This window comes from Pleurodeles waltl, chromosome 3_1, assembly GCF_031143425.1.
Source record: "Pleurodeles waltl isolate 20211129_DDA chromosome 3_1, aPleWal1.hap1.20221129, whole genome shotgun sequence".
In the NCBI taxonomy this organism is placed as follows: Eukaryota; Metazoa; Chordata; class Amphibia; order Caudata; family Salamandridae; genus Pleurodeles; species Pleurodeles waltl.
In genome coordinates, this window is record NC_090440.1 from 291018337 (window position 1) to 291046000 (window position 27664).

The 27664-nt window shown below is 47.9% G+C and overlaps 1 protein-coding gene across 1 annotated transcript in view; it reads left to right on the plus strand.

Annotated features, from left to right (window-relative positions):
- Positions 1–27664, plus strand: part of DNAAF4 (dynein axonemal assembly factor 4) — a 165754-nt gene that overhangs the window by 57355 nt on the left and 80735 nt on the right. The window contains exon 4 of the mRNA XM_069222427.1: positions 5345–5564. Within this exon, the coding sequence (XP_069078528.1) occupies positions 5345–5564 (220 nt within the window). The remainder of the gene's footprint in view (positions 1–5344; positions 5565–27664) is intronic.

The window sequence follows — 27664 nt, forward strand, 5'->3', positions numbered from 1 at the left end:
CATTGGAACTTGCATGTTCGAGTGATTCACAAATAGGTCTATGATTGGGGGGGGGTCCCCTACCTGAGACAAAGAGCCTGAAAGACAGAGGGATTGAAAGTGAAATCCTGAAAGCTGGGAGTAATGTGATTCAGCCTGTCCAGTTGAATGTCATGACACCTCTGGATATGGACTTCTCTTGAAGATAAATGATTCCCCTCTGCCCAAAACATTATTTCTAGAGCTGACTGTTTCAGAGACAGACATTTTGGGGGTCATTCTGACCCTGGCGGTAAAATCCGCCATGGCCAACGACCGCGGGAGCACCGCCAACAGGCTGGCGGTGCTCCCATGGGCATTCTGACCGCGGCGGTACAGCCGCGGTCAGAAACGGAAAACCGGCGGTGTACCGCCGGTTTCCCGCTGCCCTGGGGAATCCTCGCCGCCATGGGGATTCCGACCCTCATACCGCCATCCTGTTCCTGGCGGTTTTGGCCGCCAGGAACAGAATGGCGGTATGGGGTGTCGTGGGGCCCCTGGGGGCCCCTGCAGTGCCCATGCCAATGGCATGGGCACTGCAGGGGCCCCCGTAACAGGGCCCCACAAAGATTTTCAGTGTCTGCCATGCAGACACTGAAAATCGCGACGGGTGCAACTGCACCCGTCGCACCCCTTCCACTCCGCCGGCTCCATTCGGAGCCGGCATCCTCATGGAAGGGTGTTTCCCGCTGGGCTGGCGGGTGGCCTTCTGGCGGTCGCCCGCCAGCCCATCGGGAAACCCAGAATACCCGCGGCGGTCTTTTGACCGCGCAGCGGTATTCTGGCGGTCCCAGCCAGGCCGGCGGCTTCCGCCGCCGGCCGGGGTCAGAATGACCCCCTTTGTCTTAAATTGGCAGTTGATATACCTTTTCAGTATTAGTTTGTCTGTTCTAATTACTAAGGCTGAACCCTTGATCCAGGTCAAAAAGGCATGTAAGATTTTTTGCACCACCATCTACTCTCTCCAATTCAAAGACTGTTATGACTCTTGATTGGACCAAAGAGTCTGAACTTTTAAACCCCCAGATCTGCTCCCCAACCCTAACTGCTGGTATCTGTGGTCTCAAAACCATTGAATCTAACAGAGAAAATGGGGGGGGAGGCCTTAAGTGAGTGCTGGAGCCTCTATCCACCAGGCCAATTGTGTCCTGATATAGGGAGTTACTGGAGTGCCTGTTTCGTAATCCTTGGTGGTTGGAGATCAATGTAAACAATGTAGAGAACCTCCTGCACCATTTATAACAATGCTCAAAGGATGATAATCACTGTTTCTGTCTGCAAGAAAAGAGGAAAGAAATTTCCCCCTACAGACTTCCTCTTTATGGTTGAGTGCGGAATTGTGCCTGGATGGAGCGATTGCTGAGATAAGGGAAGATTTTTATCCTCTCTTTTACAGAAGACCTCCAAGCACACAATACTTAAAGCAGGCAAGTGACCAAAAAGACACCAAGATTAAAACACTTAACCTTCATATCGAGATCCAAAGACACCTCACCAGGCCCCAAGAGACTCGTAAGTAAAACTAATATAACACTGACCTTAAAAAACGGGCTATCCACAGATGTATTTTATAACCTCATGTAAACAAGACTACTGCACAGCAACACACGCTTATTAGAAGGGAGCTTTTATGGGAGTGACCAGAGGTCAGTATGGTAAAAAGAGAAAACGGCTTTGGAGGTTGTGGAAAGTAGAGATGCACAAGGTAAACCTCTTAATGTGAACACTAGGGCGAGAAAAACATGAGGATGTAATAAGCATTAAAATAGCATTCACCACAACAAAGTGTTCCTGTGTTAAGTTGATTGGATGCATCCTCTAATTCTGCCTCTATTTTCCTAACTTTCCCATAAGGTCATAGAAAGGTAACTGCATAACACCAATGTCAAGAGCTTCAATATATTATATGCTTTCAACTAAGATTACAAGCTGGGCTCATTTTATAATAGTAAAGAAACATGCTCTAACATCTCTCTTGCTAATAAAGATACTTGACTGTTAGCCTGTTGTGATAAATAGTATGATTTTGTTGCTAAGCCCCTTTCTAACGACATCAAAGCTCTTGTTAATCTGATGTAGATGACTGCAGTCAATGAAGTATTGCAGAGGGGTGACCTGGACGTTGGACCAAAATTTCTATTAACTGTCATGAACAACCAGGAGCACGGGGCGTGGCTAGCCTAGCCAAGATGGCGGACACGTGAAATCTCAGCTCCGTCTGGGCCTCGCATTTATCCTTTTAAATCAGTCCCGCTTGGGGTAGGAGGCAGTGGTTGCGGACTGGGTAGTCAACCGTGAACCTGAGCGGTACCATCGGGCCGACTCTTGGCCTCTGGGGGCGATAGGCACGGAGATCGTGCAATGTGGAGAGCTGGCAGCCTTGGCTGGGAAGAGGCCTGCGGAGGAGGAGTGCTTGGCCCTGAGGCAACGCATAGGAAAGAAGGAGCCGGAGTGGCATCCGAGCCGCAGGAGCGCTAGTTTGGAGGTCTAAGCATGCAGCGATCGCTGCTTTCTGCAACGGGAGCTGCGCCATAGAGGTGCTGTGAGGTTTTGCTTTTTCCTATCTGCATGGTGACGGCGGGGAGCGAAGGGTGCTGGTGGCGATCCGGGCCGGCCAAGTGGCCTGTCGGCGAGGAAAGGAGCTGACGGACCTGGATGGAGAACAGAGGGGGATGCCCCTGGGCCAGTGCCTATCATGGGTGCTAAACGGGACGGATCGATTGCAGGGAGTGGACTGCGGCGGCATGCAAGTGGTGTAGGTCCAGTGCGAAAGGGGAGCCGCTAGATCCCTGAGGAAGAGCCGTATTGGTCGCTGGCCAAACAGGTGAGGAGGCAGCGAACAAACCCTGGATGGCAATGAACTAACACTGTATACCGCCAAACTGGCCCGTAAGTGTAGCTGGGGTGGTGGTCCCGGCAGTGAGTACCCTTGACTGTAGGCTTGGCTTTGCAGGGCTGTTTAGGACTGCGACGCGAGGGCCCTTACCGCACCGGCCCTGTGGACCGGATGACCTCCAGAGGCCGGAATAAGGGCAAGACGCAAGCCCGCAAACATATGGGCGGTCTGAACCAGGGGATCATGGCGGACCCTGCACAGCCTCTTATGCAGGCCACACTGGACAAAATCTTGGGGGGCAATAGAAGACACCAAGTCTACGCTCCAGCGAGACATTGGTCAAGTGTCGGTGGAGGTGAGCTTTCTGAGGGCGGACCACCAAAAGCTAGCTGAAAGGGTCCAGGAGACTGAGACCACTCTGGCAGAACTTTCTCCGATGCAGGGGGAACTCTCAGCCACAGTTCTACAACTGACAGACCCGGTCCAACGGCTGGAGCGTAGAGTAGAGGAGGCAGAAGGGCATAGTCGTAGGAATAATGTGAGAATCGTCGGACTTCCGGAGGGCGCTGAGGGCACGGACATGGTGTCTTTCTTGGAGGGGTGGCTTCGTTCGGATGGGGCCCCGGAGCGACTAACCCCTTTCTTCGCACTGGAGCGAGCGCACCGGGTGCCATCAAGGCCCCTGGTACCTGGGAGGGCCCCACGGGTGGTTTAGGCTAAGCTACTGCACTATAAGGACAGGGATGTGCTCCTGCGGAGGGCCAGAGATGCTGGACCCCGTGGTGACTTTGTTCCCGGACTTCATAGTGGAAGTACAGAACAGGCGGGCCTCCTACATTGCGGTAAACAGAGCGATCCGGGAAGAGGGTATCCAATACTCCCTTCTGTTCCCGGCCAGATTGAGGGTGATATCCGAAGGCCAAACCACCTTTCAGTCCCCGGACGAGGCATGGGAATGGTTGGAGACTCGCAGGACCAGGGGGCCCCAACACCAAAACGGACCGCATGGGACACCAGGGCCGCAGAGGACCAAGATGGCAGCGAAGCAAGCATCGATTGAATGCAGAGCCAACTCCCGCCCAGAGGGGTGCGGATTCCTTAGCGGAGGCCAGTGAGAGAGACTCGGACCATGCCTCTACTTCATCGGCAGCGAGCTCAGTCAAAACACACTGACATCAGGCAAAAAGTGGGGGTAGCCATACCAAAAAGAGGATACTTTCCTACAGGGCTGAATAGCAGAAATTAGCAGGAGGTAAGACTCCAATCAGGACAGACAGCACAGTGCACAATGGTGATTTTGCTAATATCACTGGCATCGTCTTTATACATCTAGCATTAGTTTACATCATCATCATTGCCTCACACTATCTTATTTGGCTGTAGATTGGGCTTGTCTGTAGCTGTACCATAGAAGACCATTACTGAAGATGGTTAGGAATGCGCAAGATTACTTTTGTTGTGAACCTATTTCTAAAGAGTGCCAAGGTGGTGGTATTGAGATGCAGTATGTTCAAGAATACTGATCCATGGAAATTTTCTATGACTGTGCCATCTATTGTTATCATATATTTTCATATTCATTTTAGTGCTGAATCTTGTGATACTGTGAGTGGCAAAGCACATTTCTTTATGGATGTTGAAATAAAAAGTTTATTTTGATTGACATGTGAAGAAGCAGCCCATTACTGCCCCTGAAGTCTGGGTACTACGCTGAAATCAAAGATGGCCATAGTAGATATAGGGGGTGATCCCGCCGCCCGCCAAGCGGGAACCGCCAGAAGACCGTACCGCGGTCAAAAGACCGCGGCGGTCATTCTGGGTTTCCCACTGGGCTGGCGGGCGACCGCCAAAAGGCCGCCTGCCAGCCCAGCGGGAAACACCCTTCCACGAGGAAGCCGGCTCCGAATGGAGCCGGCGAAGTGGAAGGGGTGCGACGGGTGCAGTAGCACCCGTCGCAAATTTCAGTGTCTGCTAAGCAGACACTGAAATTCTAAGTGGGGCCCTCTTACGGGGGCCCCTGCAGTGCCCATGCCATTGGCATGGGCACTGCAGGGGCCCCCAGGGGCCCCACGACACCCCATACCGCCATCCTGTTCCTGGCGGCCGGAACCACCAGGAACAGGATGGCGGTATGGGGGTCGGAATCCCCATGGCGGCGCAGCAAGCTGCGCCGCCATGGAGGATTCCCCTGGGCGGCGGAAAGCCGGCGGGAGACCGCCGACTTTCCGTTTCTGGCCGCGGCTGTACCGCCGCGGTCAGAATGCCCAAAGGAGCACCGCCAGCCTGTTGGCGGTGCTCCCGCGGACCACGGCCCTGGCGGTTTTTACCGCCAGGGTCAGAATGACCGCCATAGTCTTCAAGGAAAGCCATTTGTAAATATTTTCTGAGCTGAACATTATGTCGTGTCCAGTGGATATGTATTGTTTTTTCTAATGTGATAACGTTTCAAACTTAAATTAATAATCTTTGTTATGCTTATAAATGTTACAGATTGAAGAATCTGAGAGGAAAAGAATAGAGGACATAAAAGAAGCAGAGCGCAAAAAAGCCTCTGAGGAGTTAGAGAAGTGGAAAGAGCAGAAAAGGACAGAAGATGAAGAAAGAAAGCAGGAAATATTTGAAGAAAGAAAACAGATAGAAAACGACAGAAGGCGAACACAGGAGAAAAATAAAACTAACAGTACAAAATCCAGAACTGCACTACCTAGAGGTATTATATATATATATATTTTTTTAAAAAATATTTTTATTACATTTTTGCTTTGATTCTGCTTCCAACATTTACTAGTCTCATTTTACAGATATATTGCATCAATGGCGTTGCTGATACACAGTTTAACACACTAACTTAACAACTTAACTGAGGTCATTATCGCACATTAAATAAGGGGTACAGAAATGGTTCCTGAACAATCGCTCGCCTAAATAAAAATGTGAATACATTTCCTATACATCGGGCATATTCTTTTGTGGTGCTGGCGCCTATGTGTTGCGTGAGGGAAGGACTGATACAGTAGGGGATATGCGTGTTGAATGTGGGGTGTATAGCTCGCATTATGCTGTGGAAACGCATCTCTTCTATGGGCGATCGTGATGGGACACCCCTGGCTCGCACACAGGTGCAGGGAGGTGCCACCTGTTCCGATGATTCTCGCCTGAAAAGTCCCTAATAGGGCAGGATGGGGTGGGGAGCTGTCGAGGCTCTACCTAGAGGTATTATTATTATTTTTTTTATTTTTTATTTTGCATTAGTAACATTTCAAACAAATGCAGTACTAAAAAAAAGAGTAGGAGTATATAGCATAATAACTAATGCTGCAACTAACATAGACAAAAATAAGGAACATAGACTTTGCCATTTGAACATTACCAGTGACGTTTGAAAATCACTTTCATATGACTATAACTAATAGGACATTCTGTGTCCAGTATAGTCTCATCTGGGGAGGGCTATCTTATCTCCTAATGAAATAATCTTAGCTGTCACTGTTCATGTATTATTGTTACCCAAAATATACTCACTTTGAATTATTAAGCCACTTTACATCAGTGTCTGAGAAACAATTTCTCCTGTCACCGTTGTATATTGATCATTTCGTTTTGTTTTTTTTACTTTGTGTTTATACAAGACATAAAAATTATTAGAAAAGATTCCAGTGTCAAACTTGAAATGTATTGCTAAATCTGTGTAGACATTTGTTATATATAGTAAGGCCACAGGAAATTTTGGGAGAGTGATACAGAAAAGATGGCTAAATAGAATTATACAAAATTTGGCAGCAAGTTAGAACTTTACTGCGAAAGCATGCTTGTTGTTATTTGGTGTAAATCCATTCAGCCATTTTTGAGAAATTTGCATTTAAGGAGGTGCTTGGGGTGGGCTTGAAGTGTTAAAAAAAATAGGAATATCTAGACGAGAATCACAGTGGATTGTAAATTCAAAACAAAGAGCAATCTGATTGGCCAAGGGAGTTTTTTTTTTTTGCAATGCAATGGGTCTCACGTTTGCTCTAGCTGGAGCTATTAGCGTTGCAAATTCCTAACTGGACTTTTCTTGCCACATAAATTGAAAATGAAAAGTAAAACAGATGACATAAGCAAGCCAATTCAAAGTGCCATAACCGCCATGAGCGTGAGCACGAAGAAGAGACACAAAAGGAAAGAGAAGTTTGCTCGCAGTCAGACATATCAGCAAATGTGCAATTATCCATGTAACAGGGTCAATGGCCAAGGCAGTAACAAAACTGCCCAAAGGAGGGACAAACGTAAACATTTACTAATGATAACAAAAGATTTTGAAAGGCAGGCCCATGAACGAGTGATAGTGGTGGGCATGGTTAGAAACCCACAGATAGGTTACAGCATGTCAGAGCGCTTGCACGCACGACCTAACAAAAAAAAAAGCATATAAGGGGTAAATGTAGGGATACTCTAATCCCCCTGGCACTTCTGAGGGGGACCCAGAGCGATTTCCCCCCCCCCATGGCCAAAAAAAAAACTACTGCGATACTCCTGCGAGGAGTGGTACTGTGGTACAGTGCAACTGCACCCATTGAAACATACTCAGTCCTGCAGTACCACAGGGGTGATGCTTGTTCATGGTACTGAGAGAGTACCACAGTACTGGGAAAGAAAGTAAAAAATAAATACATGGGGAAAAACATGCAGTGGGAGCCTGCGGGGTTGGTCACTTATCAGGGGTTGAGTACAGGTCTTGGCCATTCCCACGCTGTGCACATCCTAAGACTGTGCGAGTTAGGGGATTTTCCACCCCGCTGTGCACTTGGAGATTTGGTCCCTGTGTCATAAACTACAGTAAAAAAACACATAAGGGTATAGAGTAGTGTTACCCTCTGATCCCCTGCCACTTCTAGGGAGGGAACCAAGATGGACCCCCTACAAGGGGAGATTTTTTTTTTTTTATCGGGGGGCCAAGTGTGGCCCCCTTACGGTACCGTGGTACTCAAGTGGGTATCTACAGCAAAAGCAAGCAAGCTTCAATAGGCATGTCAGCCAAGATAGTTACACTACCAACTTTCTCATGAGTACCTCTTGAAGGTGTATCTGTGAACACACTTTTAGTTGGTGATTTGAATCTACAGTTTTGCCAAACTTGATATGAAGGCCATTATTATCACTACTGCGATTACCATTAATATTGAGTATTGGCACTTGCATATTAGCTGAATTACTTTGGCGTTGCTTTATACCATTTTTGAAAATGTGATCTTGCGCATAAGGGCAATATCAAGATCCGCAAATTAAATCTAAAAAAATTAACAAATGGGCAGTATTTTTCTCTAAGAAAGGTGGTAACCCTGACTTGTGGACAGTATCCATAGAGTTTATTGGAACAACTGTGGTAATGAGTTGGGACTGATCTTCTCAGTGGACCAATGTCCTTTTTTACAAAATTACATTATAGTTAATGAACAATTGATAAATAATCCAGCTGTTGCTCCTAATGACGTTTATCCTGCACATACTGTTGTCCGCATTTACTCCTACAAACTGCACCATCAAACCTGCATTTCATTATAACATTAAACAGTGATTGGGCTCTTACTCAACAACAGCCCTCGGAACTATCTGTTTTAATTCTTTCCGGTTTAAATGTAAAACATGTTTGGGAAAAAACACCAGGTTTTATGATCTCGAACCCTAAAAATTATTTCTGCAGGTAAACACAAAAGAGAAATCAGAATATGAATGTATTGCAAGAAACTTGCATGCTATAACCCAAACAACGCCAACTGTCTTGCATTCCCCTCGCAGATTACAAATATCAAAACATTTTCCTTGTGTTTCCTATTAGCGCCTGTGCGGCATGGACGCTATGCACGCTTGTTGTTTATATATGACAGCACAATCTCTGTATGTGCCTTATCTAGTACTGGAATAGTTATGCCTGTTGTCTGTTTCCCTCTTAGGTTTGTACTAGTTTTAGAGTGTGCTGGTGGGGGCGATGGCAGTACGCATATTAGATTTCCAGTGGTGACTTTAATACCAGTCTCATAACTCCCTCCTGCCCCCAATTTCTTTCCAGTTACCGGGTAATTATGGAGTACTTTTGAGGGGTTACTGTGAAATGGTTAAATTATTATGTAAAGAAGCAACTGTTATCCTTTGTGATATATTTGTTTGATGATGTCCTTGCTAGAACGATTGACACCTAAGATACCTGTGAAGTCATTTCTTGCTGTATTTGCTATTTTAAGTGTATACCTCAAAGTAGAAAAAATACCGGCTTTTGGTCATTATACCGGTGGTGACCTAAATTTACTGGCCATGTCATTTAAATCCTGATCTGTTGGCAGTGCTCTCAATACTAATTTACAAGCATTACAAAATGTTACTTTGGGGCGGGGGTGCTCAGTAGTGGTTAAGAAATTACATACAGTGCTTAGCAGTAGACACATTAAGGGCCAGGTGTACCAAAAGGTTTTTCCCATTCTGTGTCAATGGGAAAATGTGTTCGTACATATGGCCCTTAGTCCCTGAATTATTTTATAATGATTCAAATAGGTCACTGGAAATTAAACACGCAAATATTTCTGCAGATATGGTATTAACCACTTGAGGTATCTAACCAGTGCTATATTCTGAAATTTACTGTAGCTACATAGATCTCTGAAGCAATTGCTTTACTTCCCAAGTTATCTTAAAATGCAGTCTGTGGCCCATAACATAAACAAGAACCGCTTTACCATCATATTTTCCATCATGCCAGTATCGATCAGTGCAGATTATCTAAAAAAGAAAAAAAAGTATAAACTTGCGATAATTAACTCTGCGCCACATAATGCCACCCTTATGACTCTACCTCACCCTCCCTTTCTGGATCGGCCTTTTATACAAATGTAGGAGTTCTGGAGTAATCTATTTCCATTTCCAGCACTAGTTGTAATAGATGACTTGTAAATATGGTGAGCAATGTTGGTATGGCAGCCATGTTAATAAACTAGATTATGAGTCGTCTAGTGAGCCACTGCAAAGAGTCCTGGTAAATGGCATCCATTTTAAAGAAATGTGGGTCCATAGCAATTACTTCTCAGCCTGATGCTTTTCAGTTTATTGTATTGTATTGCCGCATTTCTATAGTGCTTACTATCCCTATGTGGGACACTGATGTGCTTGCCTACATGGGTAGCTCGCTACACCTTGGAAAGTGCCTGGTTGGAAGTTAGTGGTCTTTGTTTTGATCCTATGTATCAAGTGTTTACCTGTTGTGCATGATGACCACCAAAATGCGGTTATCGTGTTATGGGACACAGTTCTTAGTAGTGTAATGGGTGAAGAATTGTGAAAGAGAGGCGTGCAGTTTATGGTTTTCAGTAAGCTGGCAACTTTGGTTCTCTCTGCAAGTCCCCTTATGGTATTTTGTATAAGCATAGGCCACTCAGCTAGTTTCTGCTCTGAGGTGTCTATTCTGATACATTTTGTTTAACGTTTATGATCTTGAGCATTCTTAGGGTGGAGGGAGAATTGGTGGCGAGATCTGGTGAGATGGAATTTGTTAATATCATCCCATTTCTGATTGTCATTGTGAGATGTTAGAAAGCAGTCGCAGTATGTAGATTGTTGGGACCTGCAGTTGTAGCCATTGGCTTGTGGCAGATCTCTTCAGTTATTCCTTGCCTGTTTAGTTGGTGATATGTGGTGTAATTGCTGTGAACTGGTACAGTACTAGGTGATGAACATGGCCCATAGTCATTTTTAGGTCACAGCTTATTAGACAGAGCATGCTCTGCCTGTTATGAGACTATTGCTAACTTACAGTAGCCTTTAAGCCGGTCCCTCTCTTGCTTACCATTTGTTAGCTTCATTGTCACTTCCATTTGCTTCTTTTTTTGTTTTGTTTTTATTTCTTGTAGTGTGTGGGTTTCCTTCCACTTCCACTTTGTCCCTTCCTTGGAGCATGGACACATTACTGTGTCCTTACACTGCTCTTTTTTTTAGGTGCTACTTTTTTCTTTTTGATTTAGCACTCTAAGAGTGCATGTTTTCCATCCATCTCCTGTGTGTACTAGTGCTCATCCGCAATGCTCCTTTTCTTTCTTTCTTTCTTTCCCTGTGTGCTTCTCTCCCACCCTCTGTAGGAGGCTGGCCTGGCTTGTAGTGGGTACCAAGGGGTACTTACCCTCTGTACCAGGTCCAGTTATCCCTTATTCGTGTAGAAGAGGTGTTTCTAGCAGCTTAGGCTGGTAGAAGGTAGCTATAGCTGAGCAGCTTAGGCTGAACTAGGAGACATGCAAAGCTCCTACCATACCACTGGTGTCATATGCACAATATCATAAGAAAACACAACACACAGATATACTAAAAATAAAGGTACTTTATTTATTTGACAATATGCCAAAAGTATCTCAGTGAGTACCCTCAGAATGAGGATAACAAATATACACAAGATATATGTACACAATACCAAAAATATGCAGTAATAGCAAAAGGAAGTAATGCAAGCAGTGTATAGTTACAATAGATTGCAATAGGAGCACATAGGTATAGGGGCAACACAAACCATATACTCCAAAAGTGGAATGCGAATAACGTATGGACCCCAAACCTATGTGAGCTTGTAGAGGGTCGCTGGGACTGTAAGAAAACAGTGAGGGTTAGAAAATAGCCCACCCTAAGACCCTGAAAAGTAGGTGTAAAGTGCACCTATATTCCCCAGAGAGCACAGAAGTCGTGATAGGGGAATTCTGCAAGGAAGACCAACACCAGCAATGCAACCAAAGTGGATTTCCGGACGAGAGTTCCTGTGGAACAAGGGGACCAAGTCCAAGAGTCACAACAAAGTCGGGATTGGGCAGATGCCCAGGAAATGCCAGCTGAGGGTGCAAAGAAGCTGCCACCGGATGGTAGAAGCTGTGGATTCTGCAAGAACGAAGAGGACTAGGAACTTCCCCCTTTGCAGGATGGATGTCCCACGTCGTGAAGAAGCTTGCAGAGGTGTTCCCACGCAGAAAGACCGCAAACAAGCCTTGCTAGCTGCAAGGGTCGCAGTTAGGGTTTTTGGATGCTGCTGTGGCCCAGGAGGGACCAGGATGTCGCCACTTGCGTGAGGAGACCGAGGGGGCGCCCAGCAAGACAGGGAGCCCTCACAGGAGCAGGCAGCACCCGCAGAAGTGCCGGAACAGGCACTACGAAGAAGAGTGAACCGGAGCTCACCCGAAGTCACAAAAGAAGATCCCACGACGCCGGAGGACAACTCAGGAGGTTGTGCACTGCAGGTTAGAGTGTCGGGGACACAGGCTTGGCTTTGCACAAAGGAAATCCTGGAAGAGTGCACAGGAGCCGGAGCAGCTGCAAATCACGCGGTACCCAGCAATGCAGTCTAGCGTGGGGAGGCAAGGACTTACCTCCACCAAACTTAGACTGAAGAATCACTGGACTGTGGGAGTCACTTGGACGGAGTTGCTGAGTTCCAGGGACCACGCCCGTCGTGCTGAGAGGGGACCCAGAGGACCAGTGATGCAGTCTTTTGTTGCCTGCGGTTGCAGGGGGAAGATTCCGTCGACCCACTGGAGATTTCTTCGGAGCTTCTAATGCAGAGAGGAGGCATACTACCCCCACAGCATGCACCAACAGGAAAACAGTCGAGAAGGCAGCAGGATCAGCAATACAAGGTTGCAGTAGTCGTCTTTGCTACTTTGTTGCGGTTTTGCAGGCGTCCTGAGCAGTCAGCGGTCGATTCCTTGGCAGAAGGTGAAGAGAGAGATGCAGAGGAACTCTGATGAGCTCTTGCATTCGTTATCTAAAGAATTCCCCAGAGCAGAGACCCTAAATAGCCAGAAAAGGAGGTTTGGCTACCTAGGAGGAGGATAGGCTAGCAACACAGGTAAGAGCCTATCAGAAGGAGTCTCTGACGTCACCTGCTGGCACTGGCCACTCAGAGCAGTCCAGTGTGCCAGCAGCACCTCTGTTTCCAAGATGGCAGAGGTCTGGAGCACACTGGAGGAGCTCTGGGCACCTCCCCTGGGAGGTGCAGGTCAGGGGAGTGGTCACTCCCCTTTCCTTTGTCCAGTTTCGCGCCAGAGCAGGGCTGGGGATCCCTGAACCGGTGTAGACTGGCTTATGCAGAGATGGGCACCATCTGTGCCCATCAAAGCATTACCAGAGGCTGGGGGAGGCTACTCCTCCCCAGCCCTGACACCTTTTTCCAAAGGGGGAGGGTGTAACACCCTCTCTCTGAGGAAGTCCTTTGTTCTGCCTTCCTGGGCCAAGCCTGGCTGGACCCCAGGAGGGCAGAAACCTGTCTGAGGGGTTGGCAGCAGCAGCAGCTGCAGTGAAACCCCGGGAAAGGGAATTTGGCAGTACCCGGGTCTGTGCTAGAGACTCGGGGGATCATGGAATTGTCTCCCCAATGCCAGAATGGCATTGGGGTGACATTTCCATGATCTTAGACATGTTACATGGCCATGTTCAGAGTTACCATTGCGACGCTATACATAGGTAGTGACCTATGTATAGTGCACGTGTGTAATGGTGTCCCTGCACTCACAAAGTCCGGGGAATTTGCCATGAACAATGTGGGGGCACCTTGGATAGTGCCAGGGTGCCCACACACTAAGTAACTTAGCACCCAACCTTTACCAGGTAAAGGTTAGACATATAGGTGACTTATAAGTTACTTAAGTGCAGTGGTAAATGGCTGTGAAATAACGTGGACGTTATTTCACTCAGGCTGCAGTGGCAGGCCTGTGTAAGAATTGTCAGAGCTCCCTATGGGTGGCAAAAGAAATGCTGCAGCCCATAGGGATCTCCTGGAACCCCAATACCCTGGGTACCTCAGTACCATATACTAGGGAATTATAAGGGTGTTCCAGTATGCCAATGTGAATTGGTGAAATTGGTCACTAGCCTGTTAGTGACAATTTGGAAATCAAAGAGAGAGCATAACCACTGAGGTTCTGGTTAGCAGATCCTCAGTGAGACAGTTAGTCATCACACAGGGAACACATACAGGGCACACTTATGAGCACTGGGGCCCTGGCTGGCAGGGTCCCAGTGACACATACACTAAAACAACATATATACAGTGAAATATGGGGGTAACATGCCGGGCAAGATGGTACTTTCCTACACAACCCCCCTCCCCCCCCCCCCCCAAACGAAGGACAATAAGACTAGCCATGACCTGATGAGTCTTCATTGTCTAAGTGGAAATATCTGGAGAGTCCATCTGCATTGGAGTGGGTACTCACAGGTCTATGTTCCACTGTATAGTCCATTCCCTGTAGAGATATGGACCACCTCAACAATTTAGGGTTTTCACCTTTCATTTGTTTTAGCCAAAGTAGAGGTTTGTGGTCTGTCTGAACAATGAAGTGAGTGCCAAACAGGTATGGCCTCAACTTCTTCAGTGCCCAGACCACAGCAAAGGCCTCCCTCTCTATGGCAGACCAACGCTTTTCTCTAGGGGTCAACCTCCTGCTGATAAAAGCAACAGGTTGATCCTGGCCCTCAGAATTGAGTTGTGATAAGACTGCCCCTACCCCTAATTCAGATGCATCTGTTTGAACAATGAATTTCTTGGAGTAACATGGGCTTTTTAGGACAGGTGCAGTGCACATGGCCTGTTTCAGCTCCTCAAAAGCTTTCTGACAGCTAGCTGTCCATAATACCTTTTTAGGCATTTTCTTAGAAGTGAGGCCATTAAGAGGGGCTGCTATGGAGCCATAGTTCTTTATGAACCTCCTGTAATACCCAGTGAGGCCTAAGAAGGCTCTCACCTGGGTCTGAGTTGTAGGGGGAACCCAATCTATGATAGTTTGGATTTTCCCCTGAAGTGGTGCAATCTGTTCTCCACCTACCAGGTGTCCCAGATAAACCACTTTCCCCTGCCCTATCTGGCACTTTGAAGCCTTGATAGTGAGGCCTGCCTTCTGTAGGGCCTCTAAAACTTTCCACAGGTGGACCAGGTGATCATCCCAGGTAGAGCTAAAAACAGCTATATCATCTAGATATGCTGCACTAAAAGTCTCCAACCCTTGCAGGACTGCTTCACCAACCTCTGAAAAGTGGTAGGTGCATTTTTCAAACCAAAGGGCATTACTGTGAATTGGTAGTGCCCTCCAATAGTCGAAAATGCAGTTTTTGCTTTAGCATCCTCTGATAACTTGATCTGCCAATACCCTGCAGTCAAGTCAAAGGTGCTTAGATACTTGGCAGATGCCAGTGTATCTATGAGCTCATCTGCCCTGGGTATAGGGTGAGCATCAGTTTTAGTTACCTGGTTGAGACCTCTGTAATCTACACAAAACCTCATCTCTCTTTTCCCATCTTTAGAGTGAGGCTTTGGTACAAGCACCACAGGAGAGGCCCATGGACTTTCAGAGTGCTCAACCACTCCCAGTTCAAGCATTTTCTGAACCTCTTGTTTTATGCAGTCCCTGACATGGTCAGGCTGCCTATAGATCTTACTTTTGACAGGCATGCTGTCTCCAGTATCTATAGTGTGCTCACACCAAGAAGTGGTGTCTGGCACAGTAGAAAAGAGTTCAGAAAACTGACCCAGGAGATTTATGCAGTGGTCTTTCTGTTCAGCAGTAAGACAATCTGCCAACACTACACCTTCTACTAGAGCATCTTGTTCTGTGGAAGAGAAGAGATCAGGGAGAGGGTCACTCTCTTCTTCCTGTCCTTCATCTGTTGCCATGAGCAGGGTGAGATCAGCCCTGTCATAGTAGGGTTTTAGGCGATTGACATGGAGCACCCTAAGGGGACTCCTGGCAGTGCCCAAGTCAACCAAGTAGGTGACTTCTCCCTTCTTTTCAACAATAATGTGGGGTCCACTCCATTTGTCTTGGAGTGCTCTTGGGGCCACAGGCTCCAAGACCCACACTTTCTACTCTGGTTGGTACTGAATCAGAACAGCCTTCTGGTCATGCCATTGCTTTTGGAGCTCTTGGCTGGCCTGAAGGTTTTTGATGGCCTTTTTCATATACTCAGCCATTCTGGATCTTAGGCCAAGTACATAGTCCACTATGTCTTGATTAGGAGCTTTTAAAGGTTGTTCCCAACCCTCCTTTACAAGTGTTAGAGGACCTCTTACAGGGTGTCCAAATAGGAGTTCAAAGGGGCTGAAGCCCACTCCTTTCTGGGGTACCTCCCTGTAAGCAAAAAGGAGGCAAGGTAACAGGACATCCCATCTCCTCCTGAGTTTTTCAGGGAGTCCCATTATCATTCCTTTGAGAGTTTTGTTAAACCTCTCAACCAGTCCATTTGTTTGTGGATGATAAGGTGTGGTGAATTTGTATGTTACACCACATTCCTTCCACATGGCCTTCAAGTATGCAGACATAAAGTTGCTACCCCTGTCTGATACCACCTCTTTTGGGAAACCCACCCTGGAAAAGATTCCCAGGAGGGCTTTTGCCACTGCAGGTGCTGTAGTGGTCCTTAGAGGAATTGCTTCAGGATATCTTGTGGCATGGTCCACTACCACCAAGATAAACTTACTACCTGAAGCAGTAGGAGGGTCAAGGGGGCCAACTATGTCAACCCGTACCCTTTCAAAGGGAACCCCAACCACAGGCAGTGGAATAAGGGGAGCCTTTGGGGTGCCACCAGTCTTGCCACTGGCTTGACAGGTGACACAGGACTTACAAAAATCTTTTGTGTCCTCTGACATCCTAGGCCAATGAAACAGGGGAACAAGCCTTTCCCACGTTTTAATTTGCCCTAGATGTCAAGCCAAGGGAATGTCGTAGGCTAGAGTTAGGAGGAACTCTCTGTATTGCAGGGGAATGACCAGTCTCCTGGCTGCTCCAGGTTTAGGGTCCCTTGCCTCTGTATACAAGAGGTTGTCCTCCCAGTAAACTCTATGTGAGTCACTGACATCCCCATTTTGCTGTTTGACAGCTTGCTGTCTTATACCCTCTAATGTGGGACAGGTTTGCTGTGCCACACTCAGCTCCTCCCTGGCAGGCCCCCCTCCACCCAAAAGCTCAGCAGTGTCTGCTTCCAGCTCCTCTGGTGAAGGTTCTGCACAGGGGGGAGATTCTTCTTCCTCAGAAGTTGAATCATTTGTAGAGGGAGGGATAGTAGGTAGGGATTTACCTTTACTAACCCTAGCTTTAGGGAGCACTTGGTCCATTGTTCCAGGATCCAAGTCACCCTGTCCTTTTTGCTTTTTGGCCTGAGCCCTGGTTAAAGCAAAAATATGCCCAGGAATGCCCAGCATTGCTGCATGAGCCTCCAACTCCACTTCTGCCCAAGCTGATGTCTCTAAATCGTTCCCTAGTAGACAGTCTACAGGTAAATCTGAGGCAACCACAACTTTCTTTGGACCAGTAACTCCCCCCTTCCCCCCCCAGTTGAGATTCACAACAGCCACGGGGTGGCTAAGAGTGTTGTTATGAGCATCAGTCACTTGGTACTGGTGACCAAGTAGGTGTTGTTCAGGGTGTACCAGTTTCTCTATTACCATGGTAACACTGGCACCTGTGTCCCTGTAGGCCTGAACCTCAACACCATTTATTAGGGGAAGTTGCTTGTACTTATCCATATTAAGGGGACAAGCAACGAAGGTGGCCAAATCAATGGCACCTTCAGAGACTAACACAGCCTCTGTGGTCTCCCTAACAAGACCAACTCCAACTAAATTACCAAAAGTGAGCCCAGCTACTCCCTTGGTTTGGCTATTACTAGGTTTGCTCCCACCACCACTGCTATTACTAGGGGCACTAGGTGTAGCAGTAGGGGTTGTGGTAGTGGGAGGCTTGGTGCTTTTCTTTGGACAACTGGCATCAGTTGTCCAATGGCCTTTTACTTTACATAAATAGCACCATGGTTTCTTTACTTGATTAGAAGAGGTTTTGGACCCACCACCCCCACCAGAGTGTTTTTGTGGGCCTGATGAAGACTCATTTTTAGATTTGTCCCCACCCTTGTCTGAAGACTTACCATCCTTCTTCTTGCCATCCTTGTCACCCCCTGTATGAACTTTTCTGTTCACTCTTGTTCTAACCCATTTGTCTGCCTTCTTTCCCAATTCTTGGGGAGAGGTCAGATCTGAGTCCACTAGATATTGGTGTAACAAATCAGACACACAGTTATTCAGAATATGCTCTCTCAGGATCAGATTATACAGGCTTTCATAGTCCGAAACTTTACTGCCATGTAACCACCCCTCCAAGGCCTTCACTGAATAGTCAACAAAGTCTACCCAGTCTTGTGAGGACTCTTTTCTGGTTTCTCTGAACTTAATCCTGTATTGTTCAGTGGTTAAGCCAAATCCATCGAAGAGTGCATTCTTCAAAACTGTAAAATTATTGGCATCACTTTCCTTCACAGTAAGAAGCCTATCCCTACCCTTTCCACTGAAAGATAGCCATAGGATAGCAGCCCACTGCCTTTGAGGGACCCCCTGTACAACACAGGCCCTCTCAAGTGCAGCAAACCACTTGTTAATGTCATCACCCTCCTTGTAAGGGGGAACTATCTTATGCAGATTCCTAGAATCATGCTCTTTCACAGGATTACTATCTGTAATACTGCTGCTGCCACCATGGGGTCCTAACCCCAACCTCTGTCTTTCTTTTTCTAAGTCTAAAGATTCCCTGTCTAGAGCCATCTGTTGCTGTTTAAGCTTCAGCCTGGACTCTTCCACTCTCAATTTATTGAGCTCCCTTTCTAACATTCTCTCATCAGGGTGGGTGGGTTGGGCATGCTTTGACACAGAAGAATGGTGTGAATGAACAGAGGGAGAATTGTCCCTAACAGTTGGCACTCTAACAACTTGACCTGCAGGAATGACATCCCTACTGTGATGAGAGCTCACATTAGTACCTGTTATGCTAGGTGGTCTGCTAAGGGGCAAGTTGGAAAGAATACCATCTAACATTCTTGCTGGGGCTGCCCCAGAATCCGAGTGTGAACCATCTCCTAACTTCTCAACAGATGTGCCAGCTAAGGCCTTATCATTTTCAATGAGCATGTTAATCAACAATTCTCTAGAGGGATTCTTCCCTACCCCTAAACCTCTATCAGTGCAGAGACTCCTTACACCTTTCCAGCTAAGGTGGTCATAAGCAGAGCTGACCAGATCAAGAGTAGGACCTGTGCCAGACATGATAGAATAATGTTTAAGGGACAGAAAAAGAAAGAAAAAGTTTCAGAACTTTTTAAGGAAACAGAAAAAAACCTTTTTTAACTTTTTAGAAACGTTTTGTAAGTTTAGAGGTACTTTTCAGCACTTAGCAAATAGAGTAAGAGAAGAAAAGCAAAACTTTTTGGTTAGGTGTACATACACTGAACTTGTTTTGTATATTATTCTCTTATGAAAAGTACAAAATGACAAAGTGGTAAGTAGTTGCAAGTACTTATCCCACCGCTGCACAACCAATGTAGGAGGCTGGCCTGGCTTGTAGTGGGTACCAAGGGGTACTTACACTCTGTACCAGGTCCAGTTATCCCTTATTAGTGTAGAAGAGGTGTTTCTAGCAGCTTAGGCTGGTAGAAGGTAGCTATAGCTGAGCAGCTTAGGTTGAACTAGGAGACATGCAAAGCTCCTACTATACCACTGGTGTCATATGCACAATATCATAAGAAAACACAATACACAGATATACTAAAAATAAAGGTACTTTATTTTTATGACAATATGCCAAAGGTATCTCAGTGAGTACCCTCAGTATGAGGATAACAAATATACACAAGATATATGTACACAATACCAAACAAATGCAGTAATAGCAAAAGGAAGTAATGCAAGCAGTGTATAGTTACAATAGATTGCAATAGGAGCACATAGGTATAGGGGCAACACAAACCATATACTCCAAAAGTGGAATGCGAATAACGTATGGACCCCAAACCTATGTGAGCTTGTAGAGGGTCGCTGGGACTGTAAGAAAACAGTGAGGGTTAGAAAAATAGCCCACCCCAAGACCCTGAAAAGTAGGTGTAAAATGCACCTATATTCCCCAGAGAGCACAGAAGTCGTGATAGGGGAATTCTGCAAGGAAGAGGGAGGGACCAGGATGTCGCCACTTGCGTGAGGAGACAGAGGGGGCGTCCAGCAAGACAGGGAGCCCTCACAGGAGCAGGCAGCACCTGCAGAAGTGCCGGAACAGGCACTATGAAGAAGAGTGAACCGGAGCTCACCCGAAGTCACAAAAGAAGATCCCACGACGCCGGAGGACAACTCAGGATATTGTGCACTGCAGGTTAGAGTGTCAGGGACCCAGGCTTGGTGGGCACAAAGGAAATCCTGGAAGAGTGCACAGGAGCCGGAGCAGCTGCAAATCACGCGGTACCCAGCAATGCAGTCTAGCGTGGGGAGGCAAGGACTTACCTCCACCAAACTTGGACTGAAGAGTCACTGGACTGTGGGAGTCACTTGGACAGAGTTACTGAGTTCCAGGGACCACGCTCGGCGTGCTGAGAGGGGACCCAGAGGACCGGTGATGCAGTCTTTTGTTGCCTGCGGTTGCAGGGGGAAGATTCCGTCGACCCACAGGAGATTTCTTCTGAGCTTCTAGTGCAGAGAGGAGGCAGACTACCCCCACAGCATGCACCACCAGGAAAACAGTCGAGAAGGCAGCAGGATCAGCAATACAAGGTTGCAGTAGTCGTCTTTGCTACTTTGTTGCGGTTTTGCAGGCATCCTGAGCAGTCAGCGGTCGATTCCTTGGCAGAAGGTGAAGAGAGAGATGCAGAGGAACTCTGATGAGCTCTTGCATTCGTTATCTAAAGAATTCCACAAAGCAGAGACCCTAAATAGCCAGAAAAGGAGGTTTGGCTACCTAGGAAGGAGGATAGGCTAGCAACACAGGTAAGAGCCTATCAGAAGGAGTCTCTGACGTCACCTGCTGGCACTGGCCACTCAGAGCAGTCCAGTGTGCCAGCAGCACCTCTGTTTCCAAGATGGCAGAGGTCTGGAGCACACTGGAGGAGCTCTGGGCACCTCCCTTGGGAGGTGCAGGTCAGGGGAGTGGTCACTCCCCTTTCCTTTGTCCAGTTTCGCGTCAGAGCAGGGCTGGGGGATCCCTGAACCGGTGTAGACTGGCTTATGCAGAGATGGGCACCATCTGTGCCCATCAAAGCATTACCAGAGGCTGGGGGAGGCTACTCCTCCCCAGCCCTGACAACTTTTTCCAAAGGGAGAGGGTGTAACACCCTCTCTCTGAGGAAGTCCTTTGTTCTGCCTTCCTGGGCCAAGCCTGGCTGGACCCCAGGAGGGCAGAAACCTGTCTGAGGGGTTGGCAGCAGCGGCAGTGAAACCCCGGGAAAGGTAGTTTGGCAGTACCCGGGTCTGGGCTAGAGACTCGGGGGATCATGGAATTGTCTCCCCAATGCCAGAATGGCATTGGGGTGACAATTCCATGATCTTAGACATGTTACATGGCCATGTTCGGAGTTACCATTGTGACGCTATACATAGGTAGCGACCTATGTATAGTGCACGCGTGTAATGGTGTCCCCGCACTCACAAAGTCCGGGGAATTTGCCCTGAACAATGTGGGGGCACCTTGGCTAGTGCCAGGGTGCCCACACACTAAGTAACTTAGCACCCAACCTTTACCAGGTAAAGGTTAGACAGATAGGTGACTTATAAGTTACTTAAGTGCAGTGGTAAATGGCTGTGAAATAACGTGGACGTTATTTCACTCAGGCTGCAGTGGCAGGCCTGTGTAAGAATTGTCAGAGCTCCCTATGGGTGGCAAAAGAAATGCTGCAGCCCATAGGGATCTCCTGGAACCCCAATACCCTGGGTACCTCAGTACCATATACTAGGGAATTATAAGGGTGTTCCAGTATGCAAATTGGTGAAATTGGTCACTAGCCTGTTAGTGACAATTTGGAAAGCAAAGAGAGAGCATAACCACTGAGGTTCTGGTTAGCAGAGCCTCAGTGAGACAGTTGGTCATCACACAGGGAACACATACAGGGCACACTTATGAGCACTGGGGCCCTGGCTGGCAGGGTCCCAGTGACACATACACTAAAACAACATATATACGTGAAATATGGGGGTAACATGCCAGGCAAGACGGTACTTTCCTACACCCTCCTCCATGATGTGCTCACCTCATGTGGTTCTTTCTTCCCCACTGCTTTTCACCTTTGTGCTTTTCCCCACAGCTCCATGCCGTGCTGTGGCCTCCCTTTGTTTCAGCCCAATTTGCTACTCCACCCCACGCCCTCTGTCTTGCTCCCCTGTTTCCCCAGCCCTTCCAAGATTCTCCCCCCCACATTGATTCCCTCCTCCTTCCCACAACTTTATATACAGTATGTGTACCCATCAGGTCGCAGTATAAAGTGTAACTAGGACAGTTTCTGCACATTGCATGCATCATAGGCTTGTAACTGAATGATGTGGCATACAGAAGGAAAATAGTTAAAGAGGGAGGGTTTTGCATGCAAACTATGTGGCACATACAAGCATTGTGAGTGCAGGGATAGAGAGTAACCAGAATCTTGTGTGCCACTGTGGCTTTTACAGTGGTTTGCATGGAACATTCAGAGAGAGTGTTACTGTAGCCGACAGACAGGCACGTAATGTATCAAAAAAAGCAGGGTAGCTAGGGAGGTGTGCAAACTGCAAATTGCAAATTCAAGACAAGACAGCGCATCCTTGAAACAGAAGGGATGTCTGCTAATACGGACACGCTAATGAAGCGCATTACCTCGTGTGCTACTTATCCCCTTTGTGCTATTTGGCCTGTGTGCACAGATATTAGTGGTGGTGCATGTATGCAGTGCCTGTATACATTGCATAGTAAAATGCGGGAGAGACTCTGGGCTACATAGGAAGAGACCACTATGTATAGAGAACCATGGTTACCAGAGTGCGGTATGCAGACACAGCAGTTTATTGTCATAGAGCCAAGTACTACATGCGCTTACACAGTGTGTCTGTGGGGTCTATATGCAAAACAATGAGCTCTGTGTAACATGTAAACGGGAAATGTACATGTCATACTCTGAGATGTGCTGTATCTAAGGGGGCTATCCTACTGCAGTGCATCCTGTGAGAATTACTCCAGTCCAGACTTTTGTTTCTTTGTTAAAATCCCCAGGTCGTTCTGTGTGACAAGTAACTCTCAGTGAGTGTGGAGCTACAGCCAACCCCTCCCCATCATACACATATTTTTCAGGGGCACATAGGAGTTTCTCCCAATTGGACTACATTTTCACTCTATGCGCTTATACCTCCCGGTTCCGTGACACGATTATTCATGTGAGAGGAATCGCCGATCATTCCCTGTTTGAGGTCAAACTGATGGGTTCACGATGGGACTATACGCTGCCGGGCCATCTAGACACTTGGGGCTTGAGGGACTCGGGACCAAAGAAAGTCTGCAGGAAGGGGCAGCCCTGTACTTAACAGAAAATCTGGGCTCAGTGCCATCAGCGAGACCATTGTGGGAAGCCTTCAAGACAGTCCTGAGGGGACATGCGAAGGCATTACTGGGGGTGGCAAAGAAGGAGATGCGGTTATGACGTGCAACCATTTAGAAAGACATAGTTGGCCTGGAGGAGGCTGCTCTAGCCTCAGGTGACTCAGAAGCTCGAGAGAAACTGAGATTGAGATAGGTGAAGCTGAGATCGCTGGCAGAAAACCATGCCATGCAATACGCAATAGTGGTTCAGCACCAGCTCTATGAGGTGGGCAACAAAGCAGGCTAACTACTAGCATGACAGGAGCGGAGGGACAAAGAGCTTGCGTGGGTGCTCAGGGAAAAAAACTCGGAAGGGGTCGTACAGACAACTGGTGCAGCAATAGTGGAGACCTTCGCAGAATACTATGAGAGCCTGTATGCCTCCAGGACAGATATGTCCACTGAGGCCTGCAGGGTCTTCCTCCGAGATATCCAACTGCCGGAGCTGCAGAAAGACGATAGAGATGCATTGAAAGTCGAGATGATGGAGGAAGAGGTGACCCATGCACTGCGGGACTTACAGACAGGGAAAGCTGCGGGCCTGAATGGGATCCCAGTCAAACTGTATAAAGGAATGGCTACTGTGATTGCCAGTCCATTATTAGAGATGTTTAAGGAAGCCAGGGACAGGGGTTGCCTATTAGCAGACCAAAGAGCAGCGACAATTACAGTGATCCATAAGGAGGGGAAACCTCCAGAGGCTTGCAGTTTATACCGGCCAATATCTTTACTAAACATGGAGGCTAAGGTACTAGCCAAGGTGTTGGCCAATAGGTTGCAGAGGGTAATAGGATCCCTGGTACATCCGGACCAGTCAGGCTTCATGCCGGACAGGAGCACTCAACTCAACCTTTGACTCCAGTTAGGTGTGTTCCACGGGACCTCATGCAGAACAGGCGGCTCTGATGGCATTGGATACCAAAATGGCATTTGACTCCCTAGAGTGGGACTATATGTTTGCAGTCCTGGAGCGACTGGGATTCGGGGCGCAGTTTTGTGCCTTTCCCATGGTGCCCGTAAGGGTCAATGGGATGGTGTCATGAGAATTCAAGCTATGGAGGGGCACCTGCCAGGTTTGTCCACTGTCCCCCCCTGCTCTTTGCTCTAGTGCTAGAGCCATTAGCAGCATGAATCCGCCAGGATCCCTTGGTGAAGGGAATACAAGCTTTAGGTGGCTAGGAGTAGCACATATCACTATATGCTGACAATATTCTCCTCTATGTTTCAAGGCCCTCACTGACGATTGGCAGGCTTATGCAGATATACAGAATATTTGGCGACCACTCGGATACACGCTAAATTGGTCAAAATTGGTGGTGTTTCCCCTTTCAGGAGAGAGGGCGTGCTTTCCACGACAATGCAGAGCCACAATTGTGATAGAGGGCTTTCGCTACCTATGAATATATGTAACCAGAGACCTCAGGGACTTTCTGGGGAGAAATCTGACCACCCAGCTGGAAAAACTTATGGGGCATGAGACTCATTAGTGTGATCTCCCCTTGACCTTGATGGGTAAGGCTGCTTTCTATAAGATTATGAGCCTGCCGCGCCTCCTCTATGTCATGAAAAACACTCCACACAGCATTCTATGTGAGGTCTTCGGTACAATAGAATCAGAAGTATGGAGAGTGTTGTGGGGGCGGGGAATGCCAAGGATTGCTCTGGCCAAACTGTAGAGGGGGCTAGACGAGGGGGGATTGGCAGTACCGGACATTCAGAAATACTATTAGGCATCCCATCTTCATGTAGTCAACGACTGGGTGTTTGGGGACCTGGCATATAGATGGGTGGGGGGGACCTGAAGCCCTATTACATGACACTCAGCAGGAGCAAGCCCTAGCCCACCAAATGAGGGCAGTGATCTGGGCCTGAAAAAATGCAACTAAACACTTGGGGTAGACGGGAAAACTCACTGACCTTACCCCCTTAAGGCATAGCAACGAATTGGCTGAGGTGCGAGGCCTACAAGGATTCCAGAAGTGGGAAACGATAGGCATAGAGCGCTTGAGAGATGTGTGGAGGGGCAGACATTTGTCAGTCTTGAGACACTTAGGGAGGAATATGCATTGGCACCTAGTGAACACTTTCGGTACATGCAACTGGAACATGCATTGAGGAGACAATCAATCAATCAATTTGTTGAGCGCCCTACTCACCCGGAAGGGTCTTAAGGCGCTGGGGGGGTTGCTACTGCTGAAAGAGCCAGGTCTTGAGGCGCTTCTTAAAGGTCAGGAGGAGCTGGGTCTTACGCAGGTTGGCGGAGAGGGAGTTCCAGGTTTTGATGGCGAGGTGGGAGAAGGATCTTCCGCCGGTTGTGGTACGGTGAATGCAAGGGGCTGTTGCGAGGGCGAGGTTGGTGGAGCGGAGCTGGCGTGGTCAGGTTGTGGAAGTTGAGTCGATCATTGAGGTAGGCCGGTCCGGTGTCGTGGAGATCTTTGTGAGCGTGGATTAGGATTTTGAAGACGATCCTTTTGTTGCCGGGTAGCCAGTGGAGGTCCCTGAGGTGGGCAGAGATGTGTTTGTGGCGAGGGAGGTTGAGGATGAGACGTGCTGAGGTGTTCTGGATGCGCTGGAGTTTTTTCTGGAGCTTAGCCGTTGTTCTCGCTTAGAGGGTGTTGGCGTAGCAGTCTGCTGCTAACAAGGGCATGGGTGACCGTTCTCCTGTTTTCCACGGGAATCCACCTGAAGGTCTTGCAGAGCATTCAAAGGGTGTTGAAGCATGAGGATGAAATGGCGTTGACTTGCTGGGTCATGGAAAGTGAAGAGTCTAGTATGAAGCCAAGGTTGTGTGCGTGGGTGGTGGGCATTGGGGGCGACCCCCGGATGGCTGGCAACCAGGAGTTGTCCCATGCTGACTTGTTGGGGCTGAAGATGATGATCTCGGTCTTTTCTGAGTTCAGCTTGAGGTGGCTTGCTGTCATCCAGTTGGCGATAGCGAGGTGTCTGGTGTGGGGGTTGTTCTTGGCGGTTGTGGGGTTCCTCGTGAGGGAGAGGATGAGCTGAGTGTCGTCTGCGTAGGAGATGATGTTGAGGCCGTGGGGTCGTACGATGTTGGCGAGCGGAGCCATGTACATATTGAAGAGGGTGGGGCTGAGTGAGGATCCCTGGGGAACTCCGCAGATGGTCTTGGTGGCCTTTGACCAGAACAGGGGGAGGTGAACTCTTTGTGTTCTTTCGGAGAGGAAGGAGGTGAGCCAGTCCAGGGCTCTTAGGCGAATTCCAGAGTCGAAGAGGTGTGTGCGAAGGGTTTGGTGACATACGGTGTCGAAGGCTGCAGAGAGGTCGAGGAGGATGAGGGCAACGGTTTCACCTTTGTCAAGCCTGGTCCTGATGTCGCCGGTGCAGGCGATGAGGGCGGTCTCGGTGCTGTGCTTTTTGCGGAATCCAGACTGGGAGACGTTGAGTAGGCTGTTGTCCCCCAGGAAGCGGGAAAGTTGGTTGTTGACTATCTTCTCTATGACACATCAGGGAGGGGTCTGCCGGACACTTCCCCTCTGGAAGACAGAACCCTACTGGAGCCACTTCCTAGGTGGGGAATTTCTGTAATTTATAAAAAAGGAATCAGTAACTCCCCCGACCCACTGAGTAACTTGAGGGAGAAATGGGAGGTTGACCTAGGTCCCCTAGAGGAAGATGAGTGGGGAGAGGCCATTGGCAGCACCAAGGAGATAGTCATAGGGGCCATATTCAGGCTGGTACAACAAAAAATCCTGCATAGAGTATATTACCCTCGTACTTTGCTATTTAAAATTGGCAGGGCAGAGAATCCGCGCTGCCTGAGGAACTGCGGCAGAGACGGCACATTTATACATGTACCTTGGGAGTGTCCCAAAATAAGGGAATACTGGTACGGTTTAGTTAGAGAAATGTCCCACATCACTGCACTTGACATTCTGTTGGAACCTCAGTGGCTTATCCTGGGAATATCAGGAGAACACACCTGGCCCAGATACACAGAAATTTGGCTGAGACTAGCAGCCGGAGTGGCTAAACGTAACATTGCAAGAGCACTGGGGGGACACAGTCGTCAAATATTAGACTGGCAAATCGATCTGGACTGGTGTCAGCAAATTGAGAAGGGTATATTTAATAGCAGAGGTTGCCCCAGGAAATGGGAAAAGATATGGGGGGCATGGGCTACGGCCTGGGGCTCGGCCCTAGACTGTGACCCACAGGCGAACCAGGAGGGCGGGTGATGAGGGAAGGAAAGCAGTCTTTTGCCCAGACAGTGAGGTGGCCGTAAAAGCGCAATGAAGGACTAGATGGCAAATTCCTTAATAGGTTGTAAGATACTATGTAACTTATGTATTTAACCTTCTATGCATTGGTGTATACAACAGTGTGAACCTGTTTATGCTTTGAAAAACAATAAAAAGAATTTTAAAAAAAATTAAGCACTATCTACATGGCTAAA